This window comes from Microtus oregoni, unplaced genomic scaffold (assembly GCF_018167655.1).
Source record: "Microtus oregoni isolate MIOR12 unplaced genomic scaffold, Mior012 000025F_ref0000491, whole genome shotgun sequence".
In the NCBI taxonomy this organism is placed as follows: Eukaryota; Metazoa; Chordata; class Mammalia; order Rodentia; family Cricetidae; genus Microtus; species Microtus oregoni.
In genome coordinates, this window is record NW_024543084.1 from 28,779,397 (window position 1) to 28,801,337 (window position 21,941).

Below are 21,941 nucleotides of genomic sequence, written 5' to 3' on the forward strand. Positions count from 1 at the left end.
TCAGCAGCAAATCGTCGTCCCTGAGCTTTAGTAAGCCAAGACTTGCTGCAATCCCATTCTGGAAGCTGGCACTTAAGATTGTGAGTGTGGTAACGCTTTGTATTACTACTGACATTTGCTTCGTGATTAAAGGAAAAACCTTTGCCTCTCAGCTTGATACTGGTGTGGATCATTAAACATTCAGCTTGTCTATTTTTTATTCATTTTGAATAAGTTCCAGGCATTAATATATTTGAATTATTTGCATTTTGAATGGTATTGGTAAAAATCAGGGCAATTTGGGATAAAATACTAATTGCTTTTCTAAAAATTTGGGTTGAATAAAATACCAGCCTGTAACGAGAATACTAAATCTTCTCTTTCATATGTTCACTATAGGTTAGAAAGTGATTGTGTGTGTGTGAGTGTGTGTGTGTGTGTGTGTGTGTGTTTATAGGAGAAACATAAGCTTATTATCCATCCAGAAATATGTGCTGTCATAGCTTGTCCAGTACATAGCAGATCGGGAGTTTTTTACATTGGTTTTAACCTTTATTTATTCCAGTGAGCACAACAACTAAGAGAAATAATTGGCAAACCTATTTTCAATTCTGATTATTATTCTGCTAGTGAAGTTTGTGTTTTGGCTGTCATGTTTGGTGGGTAGCCATACAAAGGAAATACAAAGGAACCCTTTAAAACTCTGAATTATGTAGTTCTTGTCAAAAAATAAAATTGTATATGCATGAGACCTTCCTATGTATTTTATACCTATTTAGAAAAATAGAATTAAGATTTATCTTAAGTTGATCTTCTTTTTTTCCCTCATCAGAAGACCTAGGCAAATTATTTTTAATCCATTGTTCATTTTTCTAATTATAATATTAACCACCTCAAAAGCTACCTCAGGAAAACATAGTGTGTTCAGATGAGGACCAAGTGATAGTGTTCACCATCAGTGCAGCTCTGCTGATGGTAGCTGCAAGCCTCTGCATGTGTCCATTTCTCTCTGAAACCAGCTTATACTACTGTTGGACCTGGCCAAGTTGCAGGTTCCCATAATGTGGATGTGTGTCTAGCCTTCCTCAGAAGGGTGTTGCAATTAATATGTATGTGTGTTTATATGTGTTTGTGTGTATACATATTTATATGCATATATATAATATATATTGGCTTTATAAAAATGCCTTTGTATACATTCATGTCTCATTTCACGTTGTTCAAAAATGTGATAGCTACATTTGCAAAGTTTCAAGAGTTTGTGCTCCACATTTCACTTTTGCCATGGATTTTCTAAAATGTTTTCCTTTAATTTGAGATTCAGAAAATTTGAACAGTTGTCATACTCTTGTGCTTGTTTTCTTTGTATCCATCTGCAGGATGAATATAAACCAGAGAAGGCTTTGTCAGAAGAAGACTTGAAAAATGCCGTGAGTGTGCACCACGCCCTAGCATCCAAGGCAACTGATTACGAGAAGAAGCCGAACGTGTTTAAACTCAAGACTGCCGACTGGAGGGTCTTGCTCTTCCAAACCCAGTATGTTTGTTGGATTTGTTCTTATTTGGTCTTAGTCTCTTCTTCCTTGTAGTCCTTCTCCTCCTCTTCCTTCCACTCTCCATCTACAGGGAAGGAGAGAACCAGCGCTAACCTCCATACTCATGCTTTGACATGCACACACACACACACACACACACACGCATGCACACACTTCATACATACACAATAATAATATTTTTAAAGAACAGTGTCATAAACAATGGCATAAAAATGTTTGTGTATCAGTGTTTCATCTCTCTTGTGCCCCAACCTAAGAATAGAGTTATTAGGTTGTGTTGTAAATGTGTATATAATATTTGAGGAAAATATCCAATTCTTTCCACAGTGGTCAGGCATGTTGTCTTATAGTTCCTTCTATTGCATTTGCCTGAGTTCAATTTTTAAAAAAAATGTATGATTAAAAGAGATGAGTTAATGTTAATATTAATATTGGCCTAGACTAACTAGCTTCTAAGAAAAAGAGGCTGTGAAGCATATATGCCATTTTCTCTATGGATCTTCCAGTGAGAGTCACAGCCTTGTAATGTTGTGATGATCATTCCTATATGACCTTTCATTCCTATAGTGAGCCCTGTTGAGAATGTTAACCTCCCGTGAACTAATGAACTTGTACACTGAGAATAAATTATCCTAATGTGCCATTTTAAATCAGCGATAAGAAAAAGACAAAGTGTGTTCTACCTAGATACAGCACTAGCCTGACATCCACGTCTTCCTTTCCTAGGAGTCCAGAGGAAATGCAAGGCTGGATAAGCAAAATTAACTGTGTTGCAGCTGTATTTTCTGCTCCACCATTCCCAGCAGCCATTGGCTCTCAGAAGAAGTTTAGCCGCCCACTTCTGCCAGCTACCACAACAAAATTATCCCAGGTAAGGCGGTGTGATCATGCTCTGTACTGGATGGAGCTCTTTCGCAATTTGAGTTCCTAACATAGATAGCAACAAGGTGAGCACTCTCCTGGAAAAGTAAACAGTGCGAGGAAAATTAAAAGTTCCATTGAAAGGGTTTGGTACTTTAAGACATATTTGTTCATAATCCTGTCACTTGTGAGCTTTTCTCCAGTTTGTTCTTGTCTTTCCTCCAAATATATTAGCCTGAATTATTAAGACTGATTGCTCCCAGTGTGGCACAGCTCTTCCTGAACAGCTCTGCTGTGTAGGAGTCACCTTCTCGGCTGTGTTCGTTGCAGTGCTGCCAGAATACATCTCTCTTCTCCTGGGGGTGGAGAGAATACTTAAGTTTCCCCCTCCTTCTGGTGTAGCTTCCAAACAGAATATCATGCCCCACGACACGCACCTTACAGTCTGTTGAGGACCTCCTCTTATACCCACCGAAGCAGTCGCTGTCAAGCTTGGTAGGCACAGAATGATCTAAAACTTGGACCACAGGCCCAGTTTGTATCCCTTTGTGATGGCTAAGATCTAGGCTGAGACAGGAACTGTGCATGTATCTCAGATATGCAGGAGGCTGGATAGTAAGAAAGGTGGATGACATGTAGACTCATGACTGGGACACTCTCTGCCTTCCTTAGGTCTTCCACCACTTCTGGACACTCAGATCTCATAAAGTACTATTTCTTGCATCTAGTCTTTGTTTTTGGATTCCAGTTATGTTCTTGTAAAAATTTGAAATCGATAATCATTAGATGTTGGCAGAGTCTATCTGTTCATTCCTGAATGCCAAGACCAGAAATAATCACACAGAAACTATATTATTTAAATCACTGCTTGGCCAATCACTAGCTCTTATATCTTAAATTAACCCATTTCTGCTAATCTCTGTATCGCGACATGGCTGTGGTTTACTGGCAAAGTTCCGATGTGTCTGTCTCCTACAAGCAGCTACACAGCTTCTCACTGACCCTGCCTGCTTTCTCCCAGCATTCAGTCTAGTTTTCCCACCTAGCTCTACTCTGCCCTATCAAAGGCCAAAACAGTTTCGTTATTCATTAACAAATAAAAGCAACACATATACAGAAGGACTTCCCACAACAATTAGATACTAAACACTGTACATTAACTGAGGGAAAGCCACAAAGTAAACACTGGTAAGAAACCAGAAACCTGTTTCTTTTATGTTGAAGTATCTACCTCTTAACAGATAGTAGGTATTTGAACACAAAGCACTCTGCTACTCAGATGCAACCCAACTTATCCTTCACTTTATCCTGTGGTTTGACCAAAAGTAGGCTTAATAAAGACCCACTGAGAAGACACTGGGAATATGTGTTATGGCAGAAAAGGCTTCTTGTGGTTGCCTTCCTCGCTGGTCAGAACTATATACCTCACCCCATACACATGTCTATAGCCTGTGATGTCGGGGTCTACTGTATATATGTATTAAAATACCACACGTAAACCTCATTCATGAGTATGGTTAATGCAGGTAGCAAAAGTTAAATAAATCCAGGTGCAGTGAACACATCTATAATCCAGCCACTTGCGACGGTGACTCAGAAGAACTGCTCCAGTGCCAGACTCGGCAGGGTACCAATTAATTACATTAAAAGACAAAATATGAAATGTCCTTCAAAATTAAAATACTATAAAGTAAAAGAAAGTAAAATCTCATTTTAAATTTTAGCTGACAAATATGATTTGTCTGTATTTATAGGTACAGTATGTTCTTATAGTATGCATATTGTGCAGTGATTAATCCAGGTGATTAATATACGTGTTTTGTGGTGAGGATATTTGATGTCTCTTTTGGAAATTTTGAAATATGTCTCACACTGTTATTAATTATAGCTATCTTGATTTACTATAGAATTCTTGAATTTGTTCTTTCTGACTGGCATTTTGATCTTTGTCCAACATCTCCCAGTCCCCACAATCTCCAGGCTATAGAGCCACTGTTTCGCCATCTAGTATCATGGGTTTTCCATGTATCCATACTGTAGCATGTGACCAGATTTTTGTTTTTTAAGGCTGAACATATATGAATATGCATTTTGATTAGTCACAGTCTCTGTTGTCGCACACGTCGTTTCTGTTGTATCATGAACATTGTGAGTAATGCTCCTATGACCATAAGAATGCGTGCATCTTTTTACATTATTTCATTCCTTTTCTCTTTACCCAGAATTGGGATGGATGGATTATCTAGTAATTCTGGACCTTCCATTCAGTTTTTCAGAACTAGTGTGTTCTGAAGCCCCAGGGACCCAAGGATAGGGTACCAGCAAGATCAGAGTCTGAAATACTTCCCTTTGGGCAGCAGAGGGTTGCTGTCCTCATAGCCTTCCCTGGTGTGTAACATGCATGCAGAGAGGTCACACTTTCCAGTGTCTCCTAAGGACTCTGGGCTTTGATGAGCTTCCGTCTTCTCCTATAGGTGCATGGGGATTTATCTCTGCAACATGGCCTGTATACTCCTTGGCAGAGCTCAATAGATGAATGAAGAATTATAAACTAATCTCCCTGGAGAATGGTCATTGGCTTTTGTCATTACCAGTGCACAGCTGATGAGTTTTCCAGAATTTTAGGTATATCTCTCTCCAATTTTTGCCAGGATTACTTTGGTACTTTGCTATGCCTGGTACTTCAAGTGAACCTGGTCCTTTTTCATCCTTCACTCCATGCTCCTTTGTGTACTTATTTAGTTTACTTCATTATTTATTTTCTAGTTCATGACCTTAAACATTGAGGTTATTTTCTTTGAGCGCTAGGGATCTCACTAATTCAGAAGACTCTAAGATACTGTATTTGACCCATGCTTTCTGGGTAACTTTTTACTTAAATTATTACATAGTCTTTAGTATTTGTGATTATTAATATTTTGGTAGCTTTAAAATCCATCTTTATTCTGCTGTACAAATTTTATATAATACAGAATTATGGTTCCGTTATATAAAATATATTTATTGTTCTTTTTAATTCCTTTTTATCTGCCACCCAACTATTTTATACTGCAGATGTAAAATTGTTCAAGATTTTGAACAATTTTCTTGGAAAAGCAGAATACTAAGTAGTTACACAATTGTAGGGGTGCCAGAGAGTTAGAATGTCTTTGTTTCGAGTGTGTTTAAAGCTGCTGGATGAGGAGGTGGAGGCAGGAGAGTAATGAATAAGTTTCAAGGCCAGCTTATTCTACTCAGTGAGTCTCAAAACAAAAACAAAATAGAAAGAAGAATGAATATTTTCAGTATGTTCTGAGAGAGCTGGACAGCAGGTCTTTTTCGGTAGTGTATTACTAAGTTGATGAAAATGGTATCCAGGAATGAACATCCTTATGCATAGGATTGATATTATTATGCCAGTGCCTTGTGTGTGGACTAATGCTTACATGCTGGAATCACTCAGTGTTTAACTTTGGGTCAGTGAACTTGAAGCAAGTGAGAACCTCTGCTGGTCTAGGTAAGGATTTCATCTGCAAATACATTTCATAGAAGCATTTCTGCGTAGCACAATTTCTCCCCAAGAGGAAAATATTATGCAAATTAATGTTCATTAAGATAAACAGGGAGAAGCTAAGAGCATTACTGAGTGGGCATGAAAGGAGAAGCCAAGCCACGTGATTCTCAGGAAAGGCATTTAGTTGTTCAGCTTTGTAACTTGTTTAACAGGGTTTCTTTGAAGAGGCCCAGTCCCCACTTGGTGACGAGCATAGCTGGTAAAGAGCTCAGAAATGGCCTGGCTTTGTGAGAAGAGACTGGCCAGTCGTGCTAGTTCCTGTTCCATCCTAAAAAGGAATCGCAACATGGGCCTAAAACAGTAGGAAGGACTTAGGACCAAAGGCTCACTGGACTGTTTTGATAATTGAAGTCATTAAACAGAAAGGATTTTACGGGCATCTTGTGCTTGTCTTTGATTATTTTCTGAGCACTGAATGACTTCATCCTTTCCTGCAGGAGGAACAGCTGAAATCCCATGAAAGCAAGCTGAAGCAGATCACGACTGAGCTGGCTGAGCACCGCTCATACCCCCCAGACAAGAAGGTCAAAGCCAAGGATGTGGACGAGTACAAGCTCAAAGATCACTATCTGGAGTTTGAGGTACAGTGAGCCTAGTGTTGCTAAGTTCTTGTTTTATTATCTGCCACTGAAGCAAACACCTCCTAGCAGTCGTGGTAGTGAGCTGGCCTTGTCCTGGCTCCAACTGAGCATGTGCTGGTATGAAGGGGTTCTTGTAGCTCCTCACACTTGGGGTTTTACTGAAGCACCAAATAAATATCAAAGTGCACGTCAGACAAATCTCCTCCTATAGAAATAGTGTGTCCCTGAGATAAGGTTAGAAAAGAACAGCAGCAGAGGGAGCATGCCGGGAGGACAGCTGCTTTCCGTGACCCTGAGTTTCTTCCAACAGATTTTGCGAGGAAATGAGTTGCAGGGTGATGGGAAGCATCTGCTCGTCCGCACACCCTTGCTGCTAGTGACATCAGTACCCTCTTCTCCACCCCTCTCCGCCCTGCTTTCAGAAGGGGATTGATGCCCCAAGCCTCGGCTCATTCACATCATCTGGTGTTGATGATGAGAAAGGCAGCAGATTCCAAGCCAAGCTGAACGCATCTTCCCCCGTGTGTGCTTTGTCTAGGGTTTCTCTCCAGTCAGAGCCAGTTCCCTCCAGCTCTCCCTCTTGGCCACCACCAATCATTTTCTAAAAATCAAGACAGAAAGGAAAGAGAAAGAAGAGCTGTGTATGCTGCGAGGTTTTCGTTTCGCACACGCTCTTTTGTGGGGTCTGCTGCCCCTCTTCGCACCTCCAGTCCCGTCATGTCCCCCATTCTTCCTTGTTCCCATGTGACGTGCCCTGTCCTCCTCGATACTGAAATGGGGGGCATTCAATCACTCGGCTCCTGATCCTGTCTTTGCAGTGCTCCACCCTGTGGCCTTTGTCAGAGCCACTGCCGGGTGCCTCCCCTGCGCGTGTCCTGGCTTCTTTGTGTCTCATGTGAACTAGCGGTTGTCTCCAGCTGCCTTTCCTGCCTTCGGTTCATCCAAGTGCCTTGTTTTTTGGTTCTGAGGATCAATCTGATTGATAGTGTCACCTGTTCTACAACTGTCCCAGCTCCTACACCCAAACTCTGCTCTGTTTACCCTCCAAAAAGCCCTACACATGAATCTGAGAGGATTTGCCTTTTTCTCCTATCTGGACCATTACTCTGTCCACATGCAGTACGAACATTTCTGCCTCTCCTCTCCCCAACCATAGATACACTCCTTCTGAATTCAGCTACTTCTGCCTCCAATGTCCTTCATGGAGTTTTCTTCTTTCTACTTACTTTCTTTCAAAGTAAGGCACAAATCTTCCCTATAGAAATCCCTCTCTAGTCTACGATAAAAAGTCAATCTGTGCTGGAACTCAGCCTCAGTTGGCTCTGTATTGAACTTCCATTAGTCTGTCTCCGTGTCTGAAGTAGATCCCGCAGGCCCCAGTGCAGCCCGGCGAGGCCCAGTACTTGCTCGTTGGAGCTGCTTCCTGAGTTGTGGCATTATATTTACGATCGAAAGCAGAGCCACGCGCTACTCTTCTCCATGGGAAAGGAGTCCTTGCTCTCCAAGACAGAAAATTTTTCTAGTACAACTTGAAAGTTTGTTAACAAAAACTACTGAAGCCTGACCAGCAAAAGACTTGAAAAATCAATGAATAGAAAAAGTGAGTAACTCAGCTTTGGCCAGGCTTGTTCATCCTTGGGAAATGTGAGTTCTCAAAAAGCAATCATTATTCTTCACACTTCTGGAGTAACTCAAAACTATACACTTGGCTTTGTTTCACACTTTGTAATTAAATTCCCCAACACCTCTCTCCTCTGCTTCCAGCACTCAGCACCTTCCTTTGAGCCCTTGTCTCTGGGAGGAGAGCCTTTCCCCAGGAGGTGGAGCCCTTGCAAGGCCACAGGAAGGTAGCCAGGACTAGTGCAAAAGAGACCAATGTGTGGCTCTTCTGTGGGGCCCTGTTTCTGAAACGGGAGCCCAGCAAGAAGCAGCTGTCTTACTTCCTGAACACTGAGATTAGACCAGCTTTTGGGAAGTTAGGTGTTGTCCTCATTGCCTCCTCAAGGAACTTGAAGATTGTATTGCAGGACTTCATTCGTTAAAGTCAGACTCAGGCTAAGGTGCCCAGTGTGTCGAATTGTCTGTCAAGCTTCATTAACCTGTGTCAATGAGGAAGGTCCAAGGGCCCTTCCTGTGTGAATGTTATCAGAAGGGCTTTCTGCGAGATGAATAAATACTCTCGGGAAAGTGAGTCACTGTTTTTCACTAACTCAGATGAAAATTGAAGTAATGGATCATGGACAATCTCCTGTGCTGAGTTGAGTCACAGAATTGATCTCCTGTGGGTGCTTATGGAGGCCGATGCCCAGCATCTTCTGCTTTGAGCGGCGTTCTTCAAATAGCTCCCTTCTCTTCTCGGGAAAATGTAGGAAACTTTCCTGAATAGAATGTGGGCCAGTTTGTGTATTTTGCTTACAGCTCTACCCCAGAACCTAGAATGCTTACCAGGTTCTTGATACTCAGCTGCGTGACCAAGTGGAACTTTATCCTGGTGTATAAAGATAATATCAGAAAAATGAGTGCATTCAGAAGGCTTAGCCTTAATCCTCTGCAGAGGGACAGATGCGGAGGGATAGATGCAGAGGGACAGCAAATCCCCTAGCAGGTGAGAAGAAGCATCCTGTCTGCAGGTCCAGAGTTCTCCTGGTCAGGGACAGGAGGAGGAGGCCCGCCCAGCTACCTTCTCACTCGGGATGAATTACAGGATCAGCTCTCCGGGCTCCTGAGGACTGGGATCAGCTCTCCCGGCTCCTGAGGACTGGGTCTCACTTGCTCCGCGCAGGCCATTATTTCGCAGCCTCCTTAGGTGTCAGCACTACTTGTCATTTTCACAAGCCTCAGGAAGAAAGCACTTTTGTTTTGGCAGGATGTTAAATTGCTGGTGACACCACCAGGAGAGTTCCTATGTTTATGCCTCTCAGTTATGTCCCAGGTTGCTTTGAGGACAAATAATTCTTTATGGCAAGCCAAATTCATAGCTCTCCGTAGAGCTAAGAATATCTGAAAGCTCTTAGTCTCAGTAAATAATTAGAAATTCCAGCAAATGTGTAGGTTTAGGACTTAAACAAAGAAATCTATGGAAAACAAAGAAATTTTCATGTTAACCTTGTAGGGAAAGGCTCATTTTTACCTAAAGCAGAAAATTTCACTGAGAATGAACTGTAATTAACTAAACCTGTACTTTTTGCTCTAATATTTAGTGGAGAATGGGCAGTTTTGTTCTTGACTCAATTAGTACCTGAAGCCATGTTTTTTTTTTCTTGGAAGAATTTCCATGGAAAGCTTGCTTTGGGAAAGAGTATGCTCTGATACAATGTTATTAAGCATCATAAGATCACAACAAGGAACCTAAGGTGTTTCCCAGTTGTGGGAAGTATCTACAATAGCCACACATCTCACACAATAGCTTATTTTCACTTTATAGTTCCCATTTTATTATAAAGTGTTTTCATTGATGTCAAAGCTCTGGGTACATTAGAAAATATATAAAGCATTAGAGGGAAGACAGATGGTTCATAGATAACATAAACACTCATAAAGTTCCAGCCAGTCAAGGCACAGTGGTCTGAGCTATGCTGGCAAGCATTTTTGTGCTTGAAGAAGCAGCATCGTCAAATCCCCATGATGGCCTTGTACTTAGCATAATGTCAGCAGTCAAGGCAGGGGCATTTTCTTGCCCAGTGGCTTACTTTGGCCACAAAGAAAGTAACCTTCATGTGGAGTTTCTCAACCCCACCCATAGTAATTTAGATGAGACATGTGTTAATAAGCTGTGGTATATGGTAGGTTAGATGTATCGAATACACATTTGACTTATTTTAAATTTGGTGGACTTGTCAGAACACAGCCCATGTAAGTGGCGTGCAAAATGGGATAGAGAGACTATATTTTGCAGTGTGAAAAGAATGTGAATTTTGGAAGCTAAGGCTAGAAATGGGATGCTGTCACTAGAAAGTCCCTCAATCCACGTATTATTAGTAAAAAGAGCTTATTGGCTCATGAGAGCTCCCCATTTACAGGTAGATTGCTATCACTGTCCTCAACTAGGTTAGTTCCATAAGAAGGGTTTTGTTAGAAAACTAAGCCTGTCCCTAATGGATAGATCTAGAAAACACCATATTGAGTAAGGTTACCCAGACCCAGAAAGACAAATGTAAGTGGCTTTTAGGCATAAAGCAAAGAAAAATAAATCTACAATTCACAACACCAGAGAACCTAGACAACAAAGAGGACCCTAAGAGAGACATACATGGATCTATTCTACATGGAAAGTAGAAAAAGACAAGGTCTCGGGGCTGGAGAGATGGCTCAGCGGTTAAGAGCACTGACTGCTCTTCCAGAGGACCCAGGTTCAATTCCCAGCACCCACATGGCAGCTCACAACTATCTGAAGATCCAGTTCCAGGGAAGCTGACACCTTCAAATCAATGCACATAAAAATAAAGTTAAATAGACTATAAGAAATATTTAACAACAACAACAAAAAGACAAGATCTGAGTAAATTGGGTGCATGGGGATCATAGGAGAGGGTAGAAGGGGAGAGGGGAGAAAAGGAAGGGAGCAGAGAAAATAAATAGCTTAATAAAACCAATTTTAAAAAAAAAGAAAACTAAGCCTGTCCCTCACTTCTATTTTGCTTTCTCTTGTTCTCCTCCTTCTGCCATCAGATAGTTGCAGCCAAAGGCCCCTGCCAAGTGCCAAGGCAAATGCTCTTAGACGTCTCAACCTCCAGAGCCATGAGTCAAACATTTCTGTCTATTACAAGTTACTCACTCTTGGACCTTCTCTTATAGTGACACAAAACTTATTCAGACATGTTCCCTTATGCTTCGAAGTAGAATTCTTGAAGGTGTATGAGTCCTCTCATTCTCATTTTTCAGAAAAGAGTGTCAGATTCTTCCATAACTGAAACCAGGCAGTCAGAAACTCTGCTGACTTAGTAGGCTGTAGTTCAACTGAGTCCCCATTCCCGAGTTGTGACCCAGAGTAGCATATGCTCGTAGCTTAGCGCAGGGAGGACCCACACAGGCCACATGCCCACAGAAGTGAATTTTAGAAACAACAAATGTCTTCTATAACAAGACATGAGAATGTTTCAGACGGGAATATTTTAAATCTGAAAAATCTGGGGCAATCTTATAGATGCATTCTTTTCTGAATTTTTGTTTTTCTTGTCAATCAAAATGACTTTATTCCTTCTCATCCTGGTATATTTAAGAACAAGGATACATTGCCTATAGTCATTAGGGAAACCCAAAATAACTAGTCTTAAAGACCACATAGTATTATCAAGAATTTTCTAAGCTACCACTAAACCGTGGACATTTTGTTTCATAGTTGTTAGTGGATAGTTAGTTTGATGTATTTCCTTTTGATCCAATTCTGTTTACTTCCTCAGATTGCTCATTTTTCATTTCCCATCGCTGTATTAATCTTTTCCAATTGGGAGCTCTATAACTATCTCCCCATTCCTAAGGACAATGGAAGGACGAGCTCTGCCCACAAAGCAGCCCACCTTCTGAAATACGTTCTCTAGATACTAAGTTCTTGTTCATGGAAGTGCAAAGACAGGAGTTCTTTCCCTTTATCTCCCCAGTGATAACTAAGGATAAGAACCATTAATTTACTTAAAGATAGTTGGTGTCCCTAGTCTGTCTCAGTAACCAGCTCTAACCTGGAACCTAATGCCTACTCCTTTGCAGACAGCCTCAGAGATATGGTGTCATATGTTTGGATCTGAAGAACAAAAATAGTACAAGTTAGTAGAATTCCTGGAAATTTAAAATTTTTCTTTTTGATGGAATTATATTTTAAATGATGTCCAAAGACAGAGACCAAAGTTTGGCAGTTGTCTGGATGCTCATTTCAAGTAGGAATAGAAACAGTGTTGCCTTTTGGGATTTCATACACAATGGAAATTGACTAAGAAGCCCTACAGTTTAACCTTTAAATGATTACAGTTGCCTGTAAAGGGAAGAAAAGCCTGGCTGCAAATTCTTTGATCTTCATATAAGGAGCTAGTTCCTTGCCTTGAGAAGGCGTAGTAAGTGTCTAGTCATTTACTTGAAGTGATTCAAATCTGAAGTCCTTCCTTTATCAGCTGTGTATAGTGCCTTCAGTGCCTTCTTTGATGCCAGTCGTATTCTGTTTGCTTAACATAGTATCCAAAGAAAAAGGGTAAACGTTCTCAGAGACTGAAAAGGGGGATAATTAGCACAAACTGGGAGTCATCTGCCTACAGTTACGAGTCCTCTGGAGAATGATATGAGCCAGAGAGTCAAGACCAGTATAAGCAGTGTAGCAAAACAATATTGCTGTGCTGGTCAAAACGGTGTTGTTCTGGGCTAGGGGATATAGCTCAGTGGACGAGTGCTTACCTGGTGTGCATAGGGTCTTGGGTTTCATCCCCAGCACATGGATATAAACAAACACATAAGCGCAATGCTACGCCGATGTGCACATTGAAAATCACTTGTGTGGACTGGGTCAGTGAGCCAAAAAAGATCCCAGAAATGAATTCCTGAATATAAGTGTGATGGCTATTCCTGTTTGTCAACTTGGCTGCATCTGGAATGAACTAAAACCTGAGCCGCAACTGGGCATGCCTGTGAGGGATTTTTTTTCTTAATTAAATAATTTGAAGTAGGAAGATCCACCTTTAATCCAGATCTTTTGAGGTGGGAAATCCACCTTGAACCTGGCCCACACCTGTATAAAGGACATGGGGGAAGGAAGCTTTAGCTCTCTGACTGCTTGCTCACTCTCCCTGGCAAGTCCATTCCTTCGCTGGTATCAGAGCCTATGTCACAGGGTTCTGGCATATGCTGAAGATCAGCCTCATGGACTGAACAACTACTGGATTCTTGGATTGTCCTTTGGTGGACAGCCATTACTGGAGTAGCAAGACCACAACCTGTAAGCCATTCTAATAAATCCTCTTTAAATTCATATGTGCATATGTACATAAAGACACACACACACACACACACACACACACACACACATATATATATATATATATATATATGTTCTCTTCCTCTAGAGAACCCTAATTAATATAATAAGATTAAATAATCTTCAAAAAAGTTGCCAAGAATACATAGTAGGAAAATGATAGTCTCTTCAATAAATGCTGCTTTGAAAACTAGAGATCCAGGTATATGAAAACTGAAATCGAATTCTTAGTCTGTATTACATGCAAAAATAATGATGGGATGCACCTTTAATATCAGTACTTGGGAGGTAGAGACAGACAGATCTCTATAAATTAAATGCCAGCTTATTCTATATAATGAGTTCCAGGCCAGGAAGAGCTACTGAGTGAAACCCGGTCTCTAAATATCAAGTAAAAATAAGATTTGGGTCAGAAAGTGAAGCTCAGAGAACAAAGCATAGCTAAAAGTCCCAAACACCAGCCCTCAATGTGTCACTAAAACCACAGGCAACAAAAGCAAAAACAATAAATAGGACTGTGTCAAGCTAAAGGTCTCTGCCCATCAAAGGAACAATCTACAGAAGAAGAACAATGAAGAGAGAAAGCTGTGTGGAGAGCATGTTTACAGTAAGCGGATGACAGGAAAACTATGCAGGCTCATCATACAACTAAATAAAACAATCAACCAAACAAAAAACAGCCTTCCAGAAAGGATCTAAGTAGACGTTGCCTGAGAGATTCCTTGCAGTTGACCCCAGTCCATGAAGCAGAGCTCATCACTACTAAACATTGGGAAATGAGGTTTAGGGTGGCTGCTATGAGCAGGGCAAAAGGTAACATGTTTTATTGAAGAGACAGATAGTGGCTTCCTAGTGCATGTGGATGCCTGGTGTGGGAGAATAGGGTGAAAACTCTCCAGCCCCAGCACAGCCTATATGTTAGGGGTCTCTTCTGCCTATTGTTGCCGTCTGAGAGAAGAGTAAGCTAACTGATCAATAAGAAAGTAAATTGCACATCAGTTCTGCCATGACCTCCAGGAGTGCAGACTGAAAATGACTAGACTGTGTAAATAAGTAGCCAGTTTACAGGCTCCTTGCTCTGTTTCCTTTGATTTGGTTTGTAGTTTATTTCTTGATTTTCCAGCATAGAGCTCTAGAAGCAACACATGCTTTGACGTGTATGTTACTTATTGCTTTTCCTGCCTAAAGATGGCCTTTTCCTCCACCTCTATGAGAAACGAGATGCTGGGAGGAGATGCTGAGGATCTGGTTTCTGGAGCATGGGCAGTGAGTGGGTGCACAGACAGCATGGCTTTCATTAAGGGGTGACTGTTGCGCTCCTCCACCAGAGAATAGAGTGGGGAGACGCTTGTATTAAGTGAGACAAGGGATGGTGAATGGGGCTCAGGAGAAGGGACACCATCAGATGCAGGTGAGTTTATGTGTGGGTGTGATGAAACTGGCTTCAAAGAATATCATTCGCTGGGTTTTCCTTTTAAAGAGCAATTAACATTTAATTCATGTAGCATCTTAGGCATATGTCCTCAGGCATAGTATGTTTTGTCGGCATTCATAGGCCTTGCTACTAATGAAAAATAACTTTCTCCTACAAATTGGAGACAGATTTGTTTACAGGGAGTTAAGAGTAAGCATGATGAAAGTAGGGAACCATAAAGAGGTTACACATTGAAGAAAGTATCAGAGCTTTATAAAAGCCGTTCTGCTTGTTGTTCACATGAGCTCATGAAAACAGCTCATCCGAAGAAAGAAATTAGCAGAGAAAACTTGCTTGTCTATTTCAAAAACAAACAAACAAACTTGGATCTGGGCACCTAAGTAGTTCCAGCTCTTAGACTTGGTAGAAATCCCATCTGGAGTTGTTATCAAGTAGTGGGTTAGGTCATATGGTCTTAAACTGCTAGAAATCTGTTTACACTATTGGGGCAGCCATGAGGAAGGAAGGTGAGCTTGCAGCTAGCTCAGAAATACAGAACTGATATGAGCATGTGATTGTGGACTAAGATATCGTTAATAATATTGGCACAAGTAACAATATGTCCTTGAGGCTCACCTTATTTTCTTAAATGTGTTTTTTGTCCCCTATAATGAAGGACCTATACCTGATGAGGTTGAATAGTGATAACAGAACCATGATCTAGAATGTCATAAGACCCATATTCACTAGTTTAATGACATTGCCATCCATAGGCATCTCTTGTAAGGCTGTTTTCTTGCTGCCACTGTCTTTTCATGAACTCACTTTTAGACATACCATCTCATTTTTAATGTTCTAGATTAGAAACTGTGTTACTTTCCAATATAGTGATGACTTTGTGGTGTGATATTAAATTAATTTAAAAATGCCTCTCTTTTGATATTTCACCTCTTTTCTGCATGCTCCATTATGGATCATCCTATCCTGAAATTGTCAGTGAAGTATAATCCTTTAATATTGCTATTGTCCATGTAATGCTGATTCATTCTAATTAGTAAGGCAAGAAACCACTATTCTATGGCCCAGGGGTCTGACCAATCTTAGTTTAGCTTCCAAGCCATAAATGTGATCCTAACACTATATGTAAATGAGATGTGAGGATGACCATGCAGGTATAATCTAGATATAAATAACCCTTGGAAAAATACTCATCACTTGCACTGTGAACTTAGAGGTTCCATACCAGTCAGCATGAGATCAAGTCGCTGTCCACATGAGCAAGCACCAGAGTGCTGGCATTGGAGTCCAATTTCTCGATTTGTCTCTAAGCTTGCAATGCATGATAAAGTCAGTTCTTCTCTTCCTGCTCCATAAGAGATTGTGTACAATAAATCTGTACTTTAGGGTCCTCTGAAATAGTCGTCTGTCTCTGGAGAGGGACTCAGTTTCAGCCAGGCAGCTTCTACTTGGTGCCTGATTAGGATTTGTCACAGATAACATCTCAACTGCCAACATCAAGAGGGTATGGAGAGAGAAGGAATAAGCCTTGAAATGACAAGTCAGACCTTAGTGACTCGTGGAAGACAATGATGGAATCCACAATGGTGGAATGCCTAAAATAATGTTGTATTCTTAGAGGTTCTGGAGGTCATAACTTACCAGGTATCCACTGACCATGTCTATATTCCTGTTGTTTTTATTTATATAAAAATTGACATAGTCTGTATAAAATATATCTAGAATATATTTTCGGCCATTATATATAGAATATATAATTTCGGGTGAATTTATTTTCTTTTGCATATACTTTTTTCAATTCATACATTTAATGGGTGTTTTATTTACTCTTAGGAAACAAAAGGAATTGTTTTCCTTCATGTGACAGCACCTAGGGGAAAAGGAAGAAATAAACAAGGTTTTCTAAAATTTAGAAATACAAGGCCGTTGGATGGGGAGAACTGATAGGAGAAAAATTAGTGAAGGCATGAGAAGAGGTGTGATGGTTTAGAATTGGAAGACCTTGCTATGACAATGACATCATGAAGCCTGAAAGTGATGAAGGACAGTAGGGCGTGGTCTCCATGACTTGTGGGTAAAGAGCTATGGGGAGAAAGAAAATAGAAGGAGCAAGAGGTCCTGGAGGGATGTGTCTGGCACATAGGAGGTAGGCCCTCTGCTAATCTGTAGCCCAGAGACTTCTTTAAGACTAAACCAGTGGTGTTGGTGGCACAAGCAGTGACAATCTACAAAGGTTAGAGGTATCTGGGCCTCCTGAAGGATTTGAGGTTGAGAAGCATTTTAGGGATCTGAGACACGTAGCACTCTGAGCAGTAATAGCATGCCATGTCTCACATCACGGACTGTTGAGAGGAGTGTGCATCGATGCCAAAGAAGGGAGAAAAGAGGCCAATTAGGCAGCGTCTCTAATTATCTAGGTATGAAAGGATTGTACTTGCTTCAGATTTGGTAGAAACCATGAGAAAGTGCAGGGTTCTGAATATATTGCAAAGAAGGAGGAATGGGGTTTACTCAAAGAATGAATGTAGGATATAGAGAAAATAGAGTCAAGGAGGAGAAATATTTATTATGAAATTGTCTTTGTGATATAAAATGTTCTAGTTTGGTCTCTGATTTGGTATTTTAATCAGATTTTGGAACCTTACAGTTAGATATACCATCTTAGAGTCTCTTAGAAACTATAAGATATTATACACATAGCAAACATACAGGAAAAGACTAAGAGAATCCTATTAAGCTACAAAGAACAAGTTAAGTGACATAATACTAACAATGGACTTAATAGTCACTGACTTAATGTTCATTATGTAACCACATTGTCGTGAATAGTAATGTCTCTCAATAAACTATTGACTATTCAGGAAAAAAAACAAAGTTATACCACACCACAATTCATTAGCCAAGTAATTATTTCATAAATAAAATCGAGACAAGAGTTTCATTGCTATTCAGTAGGGAGGTTTAATATTTGTGTACTCTTGGCTACAAATGGTAGAAAACTGACCAGATGTTTAAACGGAGTAAATGTTCTTACATCCAACTTAAAAGCAAGAATAAGTGGGTGGTTCCTGTGTGCTAAACGCTGTCATGGTGGATGTATAGGCTTTCTAAATTGCTAATCTGTTTTATGAACATAATGGCCTTTTGTTTTCGTGATTATTTCGTGATTTCAAAGTGGCTACCTTTGTTTCAAACATTGGGCTGGACCCCTTGTTATTAGAACAGTGTCACTGCTTTCACAAAAATGCCCTAGCAGACTGGTGCATGTCTATCAGGGGCTGAGACCAGAGCGTATGACAGAACAGGAGACTGAAAGAGTGGTAGGAATTTCCTTTTCAACTTTGTTCCCTCTCCGCAGACTAGTCACATGAATATTTTTAATTAAAAAAATAAGATAAAATTCAGTCCCATTTGTGAGGAGGAACAGGCTGTTAGGGAAGCAGCAGTCCTTTTCTAAATGTCATTTACCAGGTTCTTCAGGCAAGGTTGGCTATTTGAATACTGGCTGCTTTTTTAGTCTGATGCATCAGGCTTTTAAAAAGAAATTTAAAAAAATAACTGTGGGGGAGGGCTGGTGGAGAGGGCTTAGTCTGCAGAATGCTATTGTGAGGACCTGAGTTCAGTTCCCAGCTAAGATAAAAGACAGGCACTGAGGAACGGACCTAGAATTCCAGTGCTCAAGAGGGGAAGACAAGTATTCCTAGGACTCGCTGGCCAGTCCGTCTAGGCAAATTGGTGCGCGCACAGAGAGAGAGAGAGAGAGAGAGAGAGAGAGAGAGAGAGAGAGAGAGAGAGAGAGGAGGAGGAGGAGGAGGAGGAGGAGGAGGAGGAGGAAGAAACTGTCAGGAAAACATAACAATGAGGGTTCATTTAGTTGGCAATGTCTGTACAACAAAGGGAATAATCAACAATATAAAGAAGCAACTTGCTGAATGAGAGAAAATATTTGCAAGTGATTCTTCTGATGGATAATATCCAGAATGTATATGGAGTTCAAACAGCAACAAGAAAATTAGGAACATTTTAATTGAAAATTATGCACAATACAAGTGGGTGTGCAGGTGGGATTCCAGAACACAGCAAGGGGATGGGCAGTGGCAGATTACCCGATTGGACACTTTTCAAGAGAGACTATGCAAATGACCAACAATTATGAAAAATGTTCAATATTACTCATTGAGAAAATAAAAATCAAAGCAAAAATGAGATAAAATAGCTCTTATGAAAAAGACAAAATAAAAACTTAGAAATATTGTAATGATACAAAGGAAGGGAGAAGACTCAAATACTGTTGGTGATGCCAACTTGTACAGTCATTGTGGCATGCTGTATGCAAGTTCCTCAAAACCTACAGATTACTATATGATCCAGCAATCCCACTCTCCTGGATATGCTGTGGAAATCAGTATGTCAGAGAGATATTTGTATCCATGGGTTTATTTAACTGTTCCTAGTAGCCCAGATAAAGAATCTCAACCTAAATGCCCATATATGGATGGAGAAGTAGATAAGGAAAATGTGTATTGTTATTATTATATTATAGTCACATGTGCTTACATGTCTTATTCAGCCATAAGATATGGATCTGGCATTTGTAGCAACATACATGGAGCTGGGCACCATCATTGTTACATGAGTCAGACTTAGAAAGAACACAAACCACATGTTCTCTCTTAGTGGATACTAAAACCTTATCTTACAGAAGTGGAGAGGAGAATTGTGGTAACCACAGCCTGGAAAGGAGCTTGGGGAAGGGACTAAAAGATAGCTCCAGGGATGCATTTGGAGAGAAGGGATAATGCTCATGGTCTCATGCTCTTTGGTAACAGCATTGCTCAGTTGACACTGTCTGACAAGAGTAGAAAGGGTTTTGACTGACTGTTCTCCCTGCTGTGTCTGGGGTGATACTTATGCCAGCTGCTATGATCTGATCATATACATTGTGTACATGTATTGTAACATCACACTGTATCCCCAGAGTATGTACAGTCAATATGAGTAATTTAGCAATAAAATACTTGTGAATAATGAGGATGGTCCTTCTGCCTTTTCTTCCTTGATGTTCCCTAAGCCATAGATGCAGGAGTTGTGATATAGGTGTGTTGCCATTGGAGCTGGGCTCCCCACAATCTATTGATCTCTGCACTGTGTCCCAATGTGGTTTCTGTGATGGCCTCAATAAAGTGACATGTTTCGATTTCAATTAAACAATAAACTAGAAAAAAAGGGAATGACTACAATTGCTATTTCTGTCAGGTTGTTCTTGTGTGTCGGCTTTAGCTTCAAACTTACATTTTTTGGTTTATCTTGGGAAAATCTGTGACAGTCGTGTCTTCTACGAAAGGAAGAAAGAAAATAACCCTTCAAAGATGAGGGCCGTAATTAATTAGAAGTACAGCCTCCCTACACCTCAAAGAGAGCACACAGAGAAATTGAATAAGAGATTTCATGTGATCATTGAAAATAGTCTTTTCAGAATTTTAATTTTGCCACTAAGGAAGTTTGGATGCAGCGTAATAAATTCTTAGAATAGGTAAGGCTTTGGAGCCAGTATGCCCTTTGGATTTCATCCAGCTCAGTCTTGTGATTTCAGGGCATATGTAGCAATATGTGACGTTGGTGACTTTTTGATTAGTGAACGCTGTGACTAAGGTCTCAAGTAATCTTCTAAGGTAATGCTTAGCACGTTCTTGGGGTTTTTTTGTTTCCTTATTTGTGAAAATTGGAATATTCATGAATTAGTAATTCTTTTACCTGAAAATAAGGACTGTTAATAGTGCTTCTTACATACAGAAATTTGTGGTTCATCTTTATGAATCTGAGGATATGGGGATTCTTACGGTTGGGTCCAGCTCATTGAGTCAAAATATCAGGTGCTCTCTCTCTCTCTCTCTCTCTCTCTGCATGTGTGTGTGTCTGTCTGTCTGTCTTTCCATTTTCCCTCAGACCAAGGATGCTTTTCTTTTGTATCCATATCTCCTGTCCTAAATCACATGATAACAGCTTTAGGAATCATATCAAATGGGAGAAGGATTAAAGCTATGGGGCTAGAGAGATGACTCAGTGCTCAAGGAGGATCCGGTTTAACTCCAAATACTCGTGAAGGATAGCTTATCATTGCCTGTAACTCTAGGACTATCTCATTTCTCTGGCCTCTACAGGCACTGCTCTCAGGCACATAGGTGCACATAAATACATAATTAAAATAAACCTTTTTTAAAAAGAAGAAGAAGAAGAAGAGGTTATAAAACTGGTGGCTTCTCCTCCAAAGCCAGTTGTCCCATCAAAAATCATACTCTTTGCCAGGAGCTCCCAGCATTCCTCTGTCTGGTCCTTTCTGGAGTATCACATGGCCCATCCTAGCTGTCAGAGGGACTAGATAAGCTGCTTTGTGCTTTGTGTCTGTCTTCAGAGTGACAAGGCTAAGAAGGGGAAATTGAGGATAGCTTTTGATTGTGTCTGTCAGAGTTCTTCTTAGAATCTAGAATATGCATTCATCTATACGGTCAAAGAAAACGTTTGCAAAGTGGATCCCACTGTCCTCTTGCTTGGATTCAAATCAAAGTTCCTTCCTGTGCATCCTGACTTTGGACTTCCCTGCCTTTGTTCCCGTGTGAGTAAAAAGGAATAGTAGTAATATTACAAACTTTCTATGGTTTGTGTAGATGACTTCAGATTAGCATGAGGGCACTCAGTGAATGTTGTCACCACAGTGCAGTGCCATGCTTGGATGCAGAACAAATGGAATGGCTAGCAGGCCTCTTACTTTGAGCAAAATAACTTGGAAATGTAACACTTGAAGCTGATGTCTACAAACCTCTAATCTAACTAGAAAAAGAATCCCTGAAAGATACATAGTCTTAACAGCTTCTGCCTTCCTTTGTTTGAAAAGCTTTATAACTGACATACTCTCGTTTAGAAATGAAATACTGTAAGCTTTTTCCAAAGTCTTCACAGTGAAAAGTTTATTTTGACTAGAATGTATCAAATTGGGAATGTGTAAATTTCAGTATGTCTGTGCAAC

At 40.4% G+C, this 21,941-nt stretch overlaps 1 protein-coding gene across 4 annotated transcripts in view; it reads left to right on the forward strand.

The window, feature by feature from the left end:
- The window catches only part of Psd3 (pleckstrin and Sec7 domain containing 3), a 372,681-nt gene that overhangs the window by 341,986 nt on the left and 8,754 nt on the right, over positions 1-21,941 (forward strand). For all 4 annotated transcript variants that reach the window (XM_041674594.1, XM_041674595.1, XM_041674597.1 and 1 more), the window contains 3 exons: positions 1,359-1,516; positions 2,262-2,406; positions 6,387-6,530. In XM_041674594.1, coding sequence (XP_041530528.1) covers positions 1,359-1,516; positions 2,262-2,406; positions 6,387-6,530 — 447 coding nt within the window. The remainder of the gene's footprint in view (positions 1-1,358; positions 1,517-2,261; positions 2,407-6,386; positions 6,531-21,941) is intronic.